Genomic DNA, 12,927 nt, shown 5'->3' with positions numbered 1-12,927 from the left:
GGGATAGCATAAGGAAGTGATTATTGATGTAAATCTCCCAGAAGGAATTGGTTTAGGGAAAACAGGCTTATGACGGTTTAAGGGGCAGCCAAGAAAATGAACTAAGGTGTTCAATCACAGTGCTGAGGAGACTTGCTGTCCACCAGCATGCTGACTCCCTTGTGAGGGAGACTGAAATGGCTTCAAGTGCTTGCAGCCGACCCCAGGCTCATTAAACAACCACTCTCCCAAAATCAGCTGTGGCAGGTAATTATTGATGCAAATAATGAAGTGAAGTGAGGGTGTGGGGGTCACACACCTTGTGTGTACGCATGCGCGGGAAAAGCCGTGGCGAGGCGGAGGGAGGGCTGCGCCTGCGCAGTAGCAGGCCGACGGTTAGGCGCAGACCTATTCAGCAGAGGATGGAGGAATGGAGCCGCCCCAAGAGTTGCTTAAGGGTTCCAACACAGCTGATAACCGCAGCGGGCGGGTCCGTTCCCTGTACACAGCCCCTATACTTCAGAGGAGTCCTCATGCCACCCTGGAAATCATGCCCAGCAGAGCACCGGAGTTTTCTTCCGCTCGTAACTTCCAGGAACATAACAAGACAGTGTACCTGCCCAAGGACGAGAACAAGGAGGGCACTGGGTACCGGCTGCTGAATGTGAGTGGGGGCCCGGCAGGCAGAGTCTGTCCCCTACCTCACCACCTAGAGGGCTGGGGGAGGACCTAGGGGTCAATGCATGCAGATGGGAGGGAGGGAGACCTGCCCTAAGTTGGAAGGTGTTAATAACTGAGGAAGCGCTTACTTGTGGGACCTTGAAGATTCTTTAACTTGTCAGAGCCTTGTTTTATTAACTGTTAAATTAAGACAATAATTTAGATATAAGTATGACAATCTACCTTACTTGTAGTGTCGTCTGAAGATCTGAGGGAGATAATGATGTAAAGTGTTTACCACTGCGAAGCACAGAGTCATTGTCAGCTGCTGTCATCATTGACATCAGTGATGCTGTCATCACCATCATTAGGATTTCCTTTATATGGTTAAAGGGCTAAACTCCAGAACCTTCAGTTACCCTGTTTTTAATTCCAGAGGTTTTACAGATGAACTTATAGGATCAAATTTGCATCGTGTCTGCAAAGTGAATTTTTGGCCACCCGTTATTAATTAGACTAATTTATATTTGAAATGTGTGAAATGCTGTAGTTTACCATATAGTGGTATACCCAGAGAATGGAGGAAATGGAAAAGGAGAATCAAATTGCAACTTACTTTTTCAAAGTGTTAGAAGATGATTAGGAAATTTTACATTCTCTGTTGGTCTTAAGTTTTTAAAAGAATAGTACAGATAATAAAAGTATCGGGAGCAAATGGTACACAAAAAGATGATATCCTCTGTGAGATCGAACAGTTGAATTACTTGATTTCTACAGTACCCTCCTAATTCCAAAAACTTAGAATACTCTTGATTCATTGTTAAGATAAATTGAGAGCATATTAGGATTTAGCTATAATAGTAGGAAAAATTGCAAAGGTTGTGTAAGATGGATGTGCTTGGAAGTTTAGGCCATAGAAGGTGTTTGTTATATGTCATTTTAAGGAATATGGACTTTATTTTGTAGAATGGTGATTTCCTATATATATATATTTTTTTAGTAGAAGGATTCCTTTTTATTGCAAAAAAAAGGAAAGTTTCTCACAGAAGAGTAACTGGCTCTTTACTTTCTACTGACTGGGAAAATCTGTAATGACAAAAAGCTACCATACAGCAGTGTTTTTAATTTGCTTATAGGTACAACAGCATCTACATACATTCGAAAAAGAGTAGTGCACCTATATGCAGGGTACAATGTTTACCCAAGTTTGGTTTCCTAAATTATTTGACCGTAGAATATTTTAATATTTTGACAGAACAGCAAAAAGAGCTTAGGAAATGAAGTGTGCACTTGGATTTAGTTATAATGACTTCATAGATTAATTCTTTTCAGACACGGGCGGAGCAATAAGTTTAGGTACTATGGATGTCCATTGTACAACAAATTTAGAGTAATACAAGTATTTGTTATTAAAATTATTACAATAGCTATAAGATACACAATGTAGACCATTGAACACAGAATGGGTGGCCCTCTTTAATCTGCCTGTGCATCAGTACACAGATGGAACATTGTGTATTTAAGCAACAGGTAGTCTTTCTATGATTTCTTGACGTTGTATGGGACATGATTTCTTGAAAGCGGATTATCATAGGGCAATAACAGCTATGTAAATATGTTTAGCATTTTCTGTTCAAAATACAGTTTTTTAAAACTTGGAAGCAAATACATCGCTGAGGTATATTTCACATCTTACAGGAATACATTTTGGAAAACAGTAGTTTGCAGATAATGCTTAGAATATATTTGACTTCAAGGATATTCAAAGTCGAGAACCATGGCTACAGGAGATAGGAAAAGCTGGTGGGTTTTAAGCAGGGGGATGATATGGGTCAGATGTGCTTTTTTGAAAAAATTGTTTTTTCAATTTTGCTTTGATATCTTGACTATTGTAAATAATGCTGCAGTAAACATAGGGGTGCATATATCTTTTTAAGTAGTGTCTTTGTTTTCTTTAGGTAAATACCTAGTGGTGTGATTTCTTGATCATAAGGCAGTTCTATTTTTAATTTTTGGGGGAACCTCCATACTGTTTTGCACAGTGGCTGCACCAGTTTTCATTCCCACCAACAGTGCAAGAAGTTTCCCCTCTCTCCACATCCCCACCAACGCCTGTTGTTTCTTGTTTTGCTGATTTTAGCCATGCTGACAGGTGTGAGGTGATATCTCACTGTGGTTTTGATTTGCATTTCCCCGATGATGAGTGATGTTGAGCATCCTTTCATGTGCCTCTTGCCCATCTGTATGTCTTCATTGGAAAAATGCCTAATCAGGCCCTCTGCACATTTTTTAATTGGATTGCTGTTTTCTTTGTTGTTGAGTTGTATGAGTTCTTTATTTTGGATACTAAGTCTTTATCAGATGTGTTATTTGCAAGTATTTTCTCCCATTTCATAGATTGCCTTTTAGTTTTGTTGATGGTTTCCTTTGCTGTGCACAAGCTTTTTATTTTGTTGTAGTCTCAATAGTTTATTTTTGGTTTTGTTTCCTTCGCCTTAGGAGACACATCTAGAAAAATATTGCTACAGCTGATGTCAGAGAAATCACTGCCTGTGCTCTCTTCTAGAATTTTTATGGTTTCAATTCTGACATGTAGGTCCTTAATCATTTTGAGTTTCCTTTTATGTATGGTATAAGGAAGTGGTCCAGTTTCATTCTTTTGCATGCAGCTGTCGAGTTTCCCAACACCATTTGTTGTAGAGATTGTCATTTTCCAATTGCATATTCTTGCCTCCTTTGTCAAAGATTAATTGACCATATAATCATGACTATTTCTGGACTTTCCATTCTATTCTATTGATCTATGTGTCTGTTTTTCTTTTTAATTTTTACTTAAATTCAATTTAGTTAATATATAGTATATTATTAGTTTCAGGGGTAAGAATTTAGTGATTCATTAGTTGCATATAACACCCAGTGCTCATTATATCAATTGCCCTCCTTAATTCCTGTCACCCAATTACCCCATCCCCCACCTACCTGTCCTCCAGCAATCCTCAGTTTGTTTTCTACAATTAAGAACCACTTATGGTTTGCCTCCCTCTTTGCTTTTATCTTACTTTATTTTTCCTTTCCTTCCCCATGTTCATCTCTTTTGTTTCTTAAATTCTACATACGAGTGAAAATCTTATGGTGTCTTTCTCTGACTGACTTATTTCACTTAGCATAATACCCTCTAGTTCCAGCCATGTCATTGAGATTGACAAGATTTCATTCTTTTTGATGGCTGAGAAATATTCCATTGTATATACATACCACATCCTTTTTATCCATTCATCTGTTGATGAACATCTGGGCTCTTTCTATAAACATTGCTAAAAACACTGGGGGGCATGTGCCCCTTCAATCACTATTTTTGTATCCTTTGGATAAACCTAGAAGTGCAATTGCTTGGTTATACGGTAGTTCTATTTTTAACTTTTTGAGAAACCTCCATACTGTTTTCCAGAGTGGCTGCACAGTTTGCATTTCCACCAACAGTGTAAGAGGGTTCCCTATCCCTCACCATCATCTGTTGTTTCCTGAGTTGTTCATTTTGGCCATTTTCACCAGTGTGAGGTGGTAGCTCATTGTGGTTTTGATTTGTATTTTCCTGATGCTGAATGATATTGATCATTTTTTCATGTGTCTGTTGGCCATTGTGTGTTTTCTTTGGAGAAATGTCTGTTCATGTCTTCTGCCCATTTCTTGACTGGATTATTTGTTTTTTGGGTGTTGAGTTTGATAAGTTCTTTATAGATTTTGGATACTAGCCCTTTGCCCATAATGTCATTTGCAAATACCTTCTCCATTCCGTAGGCTGCCTTTTAGTTTTGTCGACTGTTTCATTTGCTGTGCAAAAGCTTTTTATCTTGATGTAGTCCCAATAGTTCATTTTTGCTTTTGTTTCCCTTGCCTCTGGAGACCTGTCTAGCAAGAAGTGCTGCAGCCTAGGTCAAAGAGGTTGCTGCCTGTGTTCTCCAGGATTTTAATGGCTTCATGTCTCACATTTAGGTCTTTCATCCATTTTGAGTTTGTTTTTATGTATGGTATAAGAAAATGGTCCAATTTCTTTTTCTCTTTTTTTTCTTTTTAAGATTTTATTTATTTTGGGGGCACCTGGGTGGCACAGCGGTTAAGCGTCTGCCTTCGGCTCAGGGCGTGATCCCGGCGTTCTGGGATCGAGCCCCACATCAGGCTCCTCCGCTGTGAGCCTGCTTCTTCCTCTCCCACTCCCCCTGCTTGTGTTCCCTCTCGCTGGCTGTCTCTATCTCTGTCAAATAAATAAATAAAATCTTAAAAAAAAAAAAAAAGATTTTATTTATTTTGAGAGAGAGAGTGAGCACTAGCACTGGGGAGAGGGAGAGGGAGAAGCAGACCCCCCGTGGAGCAAGGAGCCTGATGCGGGGCTCCATCTCAGGACCCCAGGATCATGACCTGAGCCAAAGGCAGATGCCCAGCCAACTGAGCCACCCAGGCGCCCTAAGAAAATTGCCCAGTTTCATTCTTCTACACGTGGCTGTCCAATTTTTCCACACCATTGGTTGAAGAGACAGTCTTTTTACCATTGGATACTCTTTCCTGCTTTGTTGAAGATTAGTTGACCACAGAGTTGAGGGTCCATTTCTGGGTTCTCTATTCTGTTCCAGTGATCTATATGTCTGTTTTTGTGTCAGTACCATAATGTCTTGATGATTACAGCTTTGAAGACTGGAATTGTGATGCTTCCAGCTTTGGTTTTCTTTTTCAACATTCCTTTGGCTATTTGAGGTCTTTTCTGTTTCCATACAAATTTTAGAATTGTTTGTTCCAGCTCTGTGAAAAATGCTGGTGGTATTTTTATAGGGATTGAACTGAATGTGTAGATTGCTTTGGGTAGCATAGACATTTTAACAATATTTTGTCTTCCAATCCATGAACATGGAATATTTTTCATTTTTTGTGTCTTCCTCAATTTCTTTCATAAATGTTCTATAGTTTTCAGAGTACAGATCTTTTATCTGTTTGGTTAGGTTTATTCTTAGGTATCTTATGGTTTTTGGTGCAATCTTATGGTTTTTGGTGCAATTGTAAATATGATTGATTCCTTGATTTCTCTTTCTGCTGCTTCATTTTTTAATGTATAGAAATGCAACAGACTTCTGTGCATTGATTTTATGTCCTGCAACTTTGCCGAATTCCTATATCAGTTCTAGCAATTTTTTGCTGGAATCTTTTGGGTTTTCTACATAGAGTATCATGTCATTTGTGAAGAGTGAGTTTGACTTCCTTTTTGCTGATTTGCATGCCTTTTATTTTTGTTTTATCAATCTTGTTAATTCTTCAAAAGAACCATCTCCCAGTTTCATTGATCTGTTCTTTTTTATTATTATTTCTATATCATTGATTTCTGGTCTGATATTTATTATTTCCCTTCTCCGGCTGGATTTAGTCTTTATTTGCTATTCTTTTTTCTAATTCCTTTAGGTATAAGGTTAGGTTGTGTATTTGAGACTCTTGAGGAAGGCCTGTATTGCTATATACTTCCCTCTTGGGACCATCCTTGCTACATCCCAGAAGTTTTGAACTGTCATGTTTTCGTTTTCATTTGTGTCCATGTATTTTTTAAAATTCTTCTTTAATTTCCTGGTTGACCTGTTCATTCTTTAGTAGGATGTTCTTTAACCTCCATGTGCTTGTGGTCCTTTCAAATTTTTTCTTGTGGTTGACTTCAAGTTTCATAGCATTGTGGTCTGAAAATATGCAAGGTATGATCTCAGTCTTTTTGTACCCATTGAGTCCTGTTTTGTGACCCAGTATGTGATCTCTTCTGGAGAATGTTCCATGTGTACTTGAAAAGAATGTATATTCTGCCACTTTAGAATGAAGTGTTCTGACTATATCATTTAAGTCCATCTGGTCCAGTGTGTCATTCAAAGCCCTTGTTTCCTTGTTGATCTTCTGCTTAGATGATCTGTCCATTGCTGTGAGGGGGTGTTAAAGTTCCCTACTATTATTGTATTATTATAAATTGGTTTCTATAAGTTTGTTATTGATTGATTTATATATTTGGCTGATCCCAAGTTGGAGGCATAAATATTTATAATTATTAGATCTTCTTATTGGATAGACCCCTTTATTATGATACAGTGTCCTTCTTCCTCTCTTATTACAGTCTTTGGTTTAAGATCTAGTTTGTCTGATAAAAGGATGACTACTCCAGCTTTCTTTTGATGTCCATGAGCATGATAAATTGTTCTCCACGCCACCACTTTCAATTTGGAGGAGTCTTTGGATCTAAAGTGAGTCTCTTGAAAGCAGCATATTTTTTTTTTAAATCCATTCTGATATCCTCTTTTTATGGGAGTGTTGAGTCCATTTACACTCAGGGTAATTGTTGAAAAATATGAATTTAGTGCCATTGTAATACCAGTAAAGTCACTGTTCCTGTAGATTGTCTCTGTTCCTTTCTGGTCTTTGTTACTTTTGGTTTCTCTTTACTCTCAAAGGGTCCCCTTTAGTATTTCTTGCAGGGCTGGTTTAGTATTCACGAAATCCTTTAGTTTTTGTTTATCTTAGAAATTCTTGATTTCTTCTTCTGTTATGAATGACAGCCTTGCTTGATAAAGTATTCTTGGCTGCATATTTTCCCCATTTAGCATGTTGAATATATCATGCCAGTCCTTTCTGGCCTGCCAGGTCTCTGTGGACAGGTCTGCTTCCAGTCTTATGTGTCTACCCTTGTAGGTTAAGGACTTCTTGTCTCGATCTGCTTCCAGGATTTTCTCTTTATTTTTGTAGTTTGCAGGTGTCACGATAATATGTTGGGGTGTTGACCTATTTTTTTTAAAATTTTGAGGGGAGTTCTCTGTGGCTCTTGGACTTAAATGCCTGTTTCCTTCTCCAGATTAGGGAAGTTCTCAGCTATAATTTGTTCAAATAAACCTTGTTCACCCTTTTCCTGCTCTTCTTTTTCTGGGACTCCCTAATAAGGATATTATTTCACTTTATGGAATCACTGAGTTCCCTAAGTCTACCTTCGTGCACTAAAACTTTTCTTTCCCTCTTCCTTCCAGCTTCATTATTTTACCATAATTTATCTTCTGTATCACTGATTCCTTCTTCTGTTTCATTCATCCTCATTTTTTGGCCTCCACTTGCAACTGCATCTTGGTTAAAGCATTTCTAATTTTGGCCTGACCGGATTTTACTACTTTTTTTTTTTAATGTTTTTTTATTGTATTATGTTGGTCACCATACAGTACATCCCTGGTTTTTGATGTAAATTTGATGATTCATTAGTTGCGTATAACCAGTGCACCACGCAATACGTGCCCTCCTTACTACCCATCACCAGCCTATCCCATTCCTCCACCCCCCTCCCCTCTGAACCCCTCAGTTTGTTTCCCAGAGTCCATAGTCTCTCATGCTTCATTCCCCCTTCTGATTACCCCCCTTTCTTTATCCCCTTTCTTCTCCTACCGATCTTCCTAGTTCTTATGATGAGAGAAACCATGTGATAATTGTCTTTCTCTGCTTGATTATTTCACTTAGCATTATCTCCTCCAGTGCCATCCATGTTGCAGCAAATGTTGAGCAATCGTTCTTTTTGATAGCTGAGTAATATTCCATTGCATATGTGGACCACAACTTCTTAATCCAGTCATCTGTTGAAGGGCATCTCAGCTCCTTCCACGATTTAGCTATTGCGGACAATGCTGCTATGAACATTGGGATGCATATGGCCCTCTCTTCACTGCGTCTGTATCTTTGGGGTAAATGCCCAGTAGTGCAATTGCTGGATCATAGGGTAGCTCAATTTTTAACTTTTTANTTTTTAAGGAACGTCCACACTGTTTTCCAGAGTGGCTGTACCAACTTGCATTCCCACCAACAGTGTAGGAGGGATGCCCTTTCTCCACATCCTCTCCAGCAATTGTTGTTTCTTGTCTTGTCAATTTTTGCCATTCTAACTGGCGTAAGGTGGTATCTCAGTGTGGTTTTGATTTGAATTTCCCTGATGGCTAATGATTTTGAACATTTTTTCATGTGTCTGTTAGCCATTTGTATGTCTTCATTGGAAAAGTGTCTGTTCATATCTTCTGCCCATTTTATGATTTGTTTATTTGTTTCTCGTGTATTGAGTTTGAGAAGTTCTTTGTAGATCTTGGATACCAGTCCTTTATCTGTGGTGTCCTTTGCAAATATATTCTCCCATTCCGTGGGCTGTCTCTTAGTTTTTTTGACTGTTTCCTTGGCTGTGCAGAAGCTCTTTATCCTGATAAAGTCCCATAAGTTCATTTTATCTTTTATTTCTCTTGCCTTTGGAGATGTGTCGTGAAAAAGGTTGCTCTGGCCGATGTCATAGAAGTTGCAGCCTATGCTCTCCTCTAGGATTTTGATGGATTCCTGTCTCACATCGAGGTCTTTCATCCATTTGGAGTTTATTTTTGTGTATGGTGTGAGAGAGTGGTCAAGTTTCATTCTTTTGCATGTAGCTGTCCAATTTTCCCAGCACCATTTATTGAAGAGACTGTCTTTTTTCCACCGGATGTTTTTTCCTGCTTTATCAAAGATTAGTTGCCCAAAGAGCCGAGGGTCCATTTCTGGGTTCTCTATTCTGTTCCATTGGTCGATGTGTCTGTTTTTGTGCCAGTACCATGCTGTCTTTGTGATCACAGCTTTGTAGTACAGCTCGAAATCTGGCATCGTGATGCCCCCAGCTTTGTTTTTCCTTTTCAACACTTCCTTGGCAATTCGTGGCCTTTTCTGGTTCCACACAAATTTAAGGACTATTTGTTCCAGTTCTTTGAAAAATGTCCTCGGTATTTTGATCGGGATAGCATTGAAAGTGTAGATTGCTCTGGGTAGTATGGACATTTTAACTATGTTAATTCTTCCAATCCATGAGCATGGAATATTTTTCCATCTTTTTATGTCTTCCTCAATATCTTTCAAAAGTGATCTATAGTTTCTAGGATATAGGTCCTTTACGTCTCTGGTTAAGTTAATTCCAAGGTAACGTATGGTTTTTGGTGTTATTGTAAATGGGATGNGCCTGTTCTTCTGTTCCAGCTCCAGCTTCTTGAGATGAGACTATAAAAACTGCAGTTTAGATTTTTCTATTCTTTTGAGTGAGGCTTGGATGGCTATGTATTTTCCCCTTAGGACTGCCTTTGCAGTATCCCATAGGTTTTGGACCGTTGTGTATTCATTCTCGTTGGTCTCCATAAATTGTTTAATTTGTTTTTTGATTTCCTGGTTTATCGAGTCATTCTTGAGCAGGATGGTTCTTAGCCTCCAAGTGTTTGAGTTTCTTCCAGGTTTTTCCTTGTGGTTGAGTTCCAATTTCAGAGCGTTGTGGTCTGAGAATATNGGTGTTTTCATTCTCGTTGGTCTCCATAAATTGTTTAATGATTTTTGATTTCCTGGTTTATCAATCATTCTTGAGCAGGATGGTTCTTAGTCTCCAAGTGTTTGAGTTTCTTCCAAATTTTTCCTTGTGGTTGAGTTCCAATTTCAGAGCGTTGTGGTCTGAGAATATGCAGGGGATAATTTCAATCTTTTGGTATTGGCTGAGACCTGTTTTGTGTCCCAGAGCATGATCTATTCTTGAGAATGTTCCATGGGCNTCTGAGCATGGTCTATTCTTGAGAATGTTCCATGGGCATTAGAATAGAATGAGTATTATTTGGTTCTGTGGTGTAGTGTTCTATTTATATCTATGAGGTCCAACTCGTCTAGTATGGCATTCAAAGCTCTTGTTTCTTTGTTGATTTTCTGCTTAGGTGATCTATCTATTGCTGAGAGTGGAGTGTTGAGGTCCCCTACTATTAACNGTGTCCCAGAGCATGATCTATTCTTGAGAATGTTCCATGGGCATTTGAATAGAATGAGTATTCTTTGGTTCTGGGGTGTAGTGTTCTATATATATCTATGAGGTCCAACTCGTCGAGTATGGCATTCAAAGCCTTTGATTCTTTGCTTAGTTTTTGCCAGGGTGTTCTGTCTATTTCTGATAGTGGGGTGTTTAATTCCCCTACTATTAACATATTATTATCTGTATGTCTCTTTATTCTGGTTAAGAGTTGGCTTGTGTATCTTGCTGCTCTCCTGTGGGGGCATAGATATTTATAATTGTCATATCCACTTGTTGGATACATCCTTTAAGAATAATATAGTGCCCTTCTGTATCTCTCTCTATGGCCTCTAGTTTAAAATCCAGTCTATCTGATATGAGAATTGCTACTCCAGCTTTCTTTTGAGGTCCATTTGCGTGGAAGATGGTACTCCATCCCCTTACTTTCAGTCTGGTTGTATCTTTAGGTTCAAAATGAGTCTTTTGTAGACAGCAGATGGATGGGTCATGTCTTTTTATCCAATCTGCAACCCTGTGGCGTTTTATGGGAGAGTTTAAGCCATTTAGATTGATAGAGATTATTGACAGATATGATTTTAATGATGCCATTTCTCTTTAAAGTCTTTGTATCGGTTGTGACTTGCTGCTCTGTATCACTCTTGGGGCCTTTTTACCTTTATAGAGCCCCCCTTAATATCTCCTGTAGGGCTGGTTTCGTGGTTACGAAATTGGTTAATGATTGGCGATTTTGGAACGTCTTTATTTCTCCATCAATTCTGAATGACAGCTTTGCTGGATAAAGGATCCTTGGCTGCATGTTTTTCTCTGAAAGAGCTTTAAAAATGCCCCCCCAAGCCTTTCTCTCATTCCAGGTCTCTGTAGACAGGTCTGACGTAATCCTGATACCTTTGCCTTGGTACGTGAGAAATTTCTTTGCCCTGGCCGCTTTCAATACTGTATCCTTGGATCTAATATTTGCGAATTGCACTATGACATGCCGTGGCGTAGGTTTGTCCTGGTTGAGCTTGGATGGGGTCCTCTCTGCCTCTTGGACACGAANTTTTTTACCATTATAGAACCCCCCTTAATATCTCCTGTAGGGCTGGTTTCGTGGTTATGAAATTGGTCAGTGACTGGCGATTTTGGAACGTCTTTATTTCTCCATCAATTCTGAATGACAGCTTTGCTGGATAAAGGATCCTTGGCTGCATGTTTTTCTCTGAAAGAGCTTTAAAAATGCCCCCCCAAGCCTTTCTCTCATTCCAGGTCTCTGTAGACAGGTCTGACNGTCATTCCAGGTCTGTGTAGACAGGTCTGACTAATTCTGGTACCTTTGCCTTGGTACTTGAGAAATTTCTTTGCCCTGGCTACTTTCAACACTGTATCCTTGGATCTAATATTTGCAAATTGCACTATGACGTGACGTGGTGTAGGCTTGTCGTGATTGAGCTTGGGAGGGGTCCTCTCTGGCTCTTGGACATGAATGCTTGTTTCCTTTGCTAGATTAGGGAAGTTTTCAGCTACAATTTGTTCAAATATCTCTTCTAGACCTCTGTTTTTCTCCACCCCCTCAGGGATGCCGGTGATTCTGACATTGGAACGTTTCATTGAGTCAGTAATCTCCCGTAACATACATTCTTGAGATTGGATTTTTTTGAGCCAAGTTTCTGTTTTAGCTTTCTCTTCTACCAACCCATCTTCCAATTCGCTGATTCGTTCTTTTGCCTCATTTACCCTGGCCATCAGAGCATCTAGTTTTGACTGCATTTGATTCATAGCATTTTTAATTTCTGCCAGATTCGCTCTCTTTTCCACCCTTAGAGATTCTATGTTCTCGTTAATATTTTTGTTAATATTTTTTTCAAGTCTACACATCATCTTGACCATTGTTACTCTGAACTCCATTTCTGATAATTTGGTTATATCCCTTTCCATTAGTTCTGTGGCAGAGGCTCCAGACTCATTGTCTTTTCTTTGCTGGGGGTGGATTTCTCCTTCTCATCATTCTGATGAGGAGAGGTTGCGGGGTTTTCAGAGCCCAAATTGTTGACCAGGACCCAGGCAGTGTGCACTTGTTTTATAGGGACCTTAGGGATGTGGGCTTCTTGATTTTTCAGCCTGCCTTCTGGGGGAGGGGCCTGCCTGCAGGTACTCAGAAAACCCTGTTTGGGTAGAGTCTCTGTGTCCCTTGCGAGGGGGGATGGGGATGGGCACCCTGTGAGCCGGTATTTCCGGGCTTTTGTTCTCTGGCGGCTTTCCCTGGCGGTTTGCTGTGCCTTTTCTGAGAGTCAGAGCAGCAGTAGCCGAATCTCAGCCTCTGTCTCAGGACAGAGGGATCTCGGACCACTCTCCACTGGTGTTCTGGCCACTTTAACTCTGTTTGTTTTGGTGCTGTTCAACCCTGCAGCATCCCGGGCTGTGCACCCCACACCCGGCGTCTGGCATCCCAGCCCTCACTTCCAGGGCCTGCG

The 12,927-nt window shown here is 39.7% G+C and overlaps 1 protein-coding gene across 1 annotated transcript in view; it reads left to right on the top strand.

Moving 5' to 3' along the window:
* The first annotated feature begins 376 nt into the window (after window positions 1–376).
* Window positions 377–12,927, top strand: part of C2CD6 (C2 calcium dependent domain containing 6) — a 125,106-nt gene continuing 112,555 nt past the window's right edge. The window contains exon 1 of the mRNA XM_034654951.1: window positions 377–643. Within this exon, the coding sequence (XP_034510842.1) occupies window positions 410–643 (234 nt within the window). The 5' untranslated portion in view covers window positions 377–409. The remainder of the gene's footprint in view (window positions 644–12,927) is intronic.

The sequence above is a fragment of the Ailuropoda melanoleuca genome, chromosome 2 (assembly GCF_002007445.2).
Source record: "Ailuropoda melanoleuca isolate Jingjing chromosome 2, ASM200744v2, whole genome shotgun sequence".
NCBI classification, from domain to species: Eukaryota; Metazoa; Chordata; class Mammalia; order Carnivora; family Ursidae; genus Ailuropoda; species Ailuropoda melanoleuca.
This window is presented reverse-complemented; position numbering and strand designations above follow the sequence as displayed.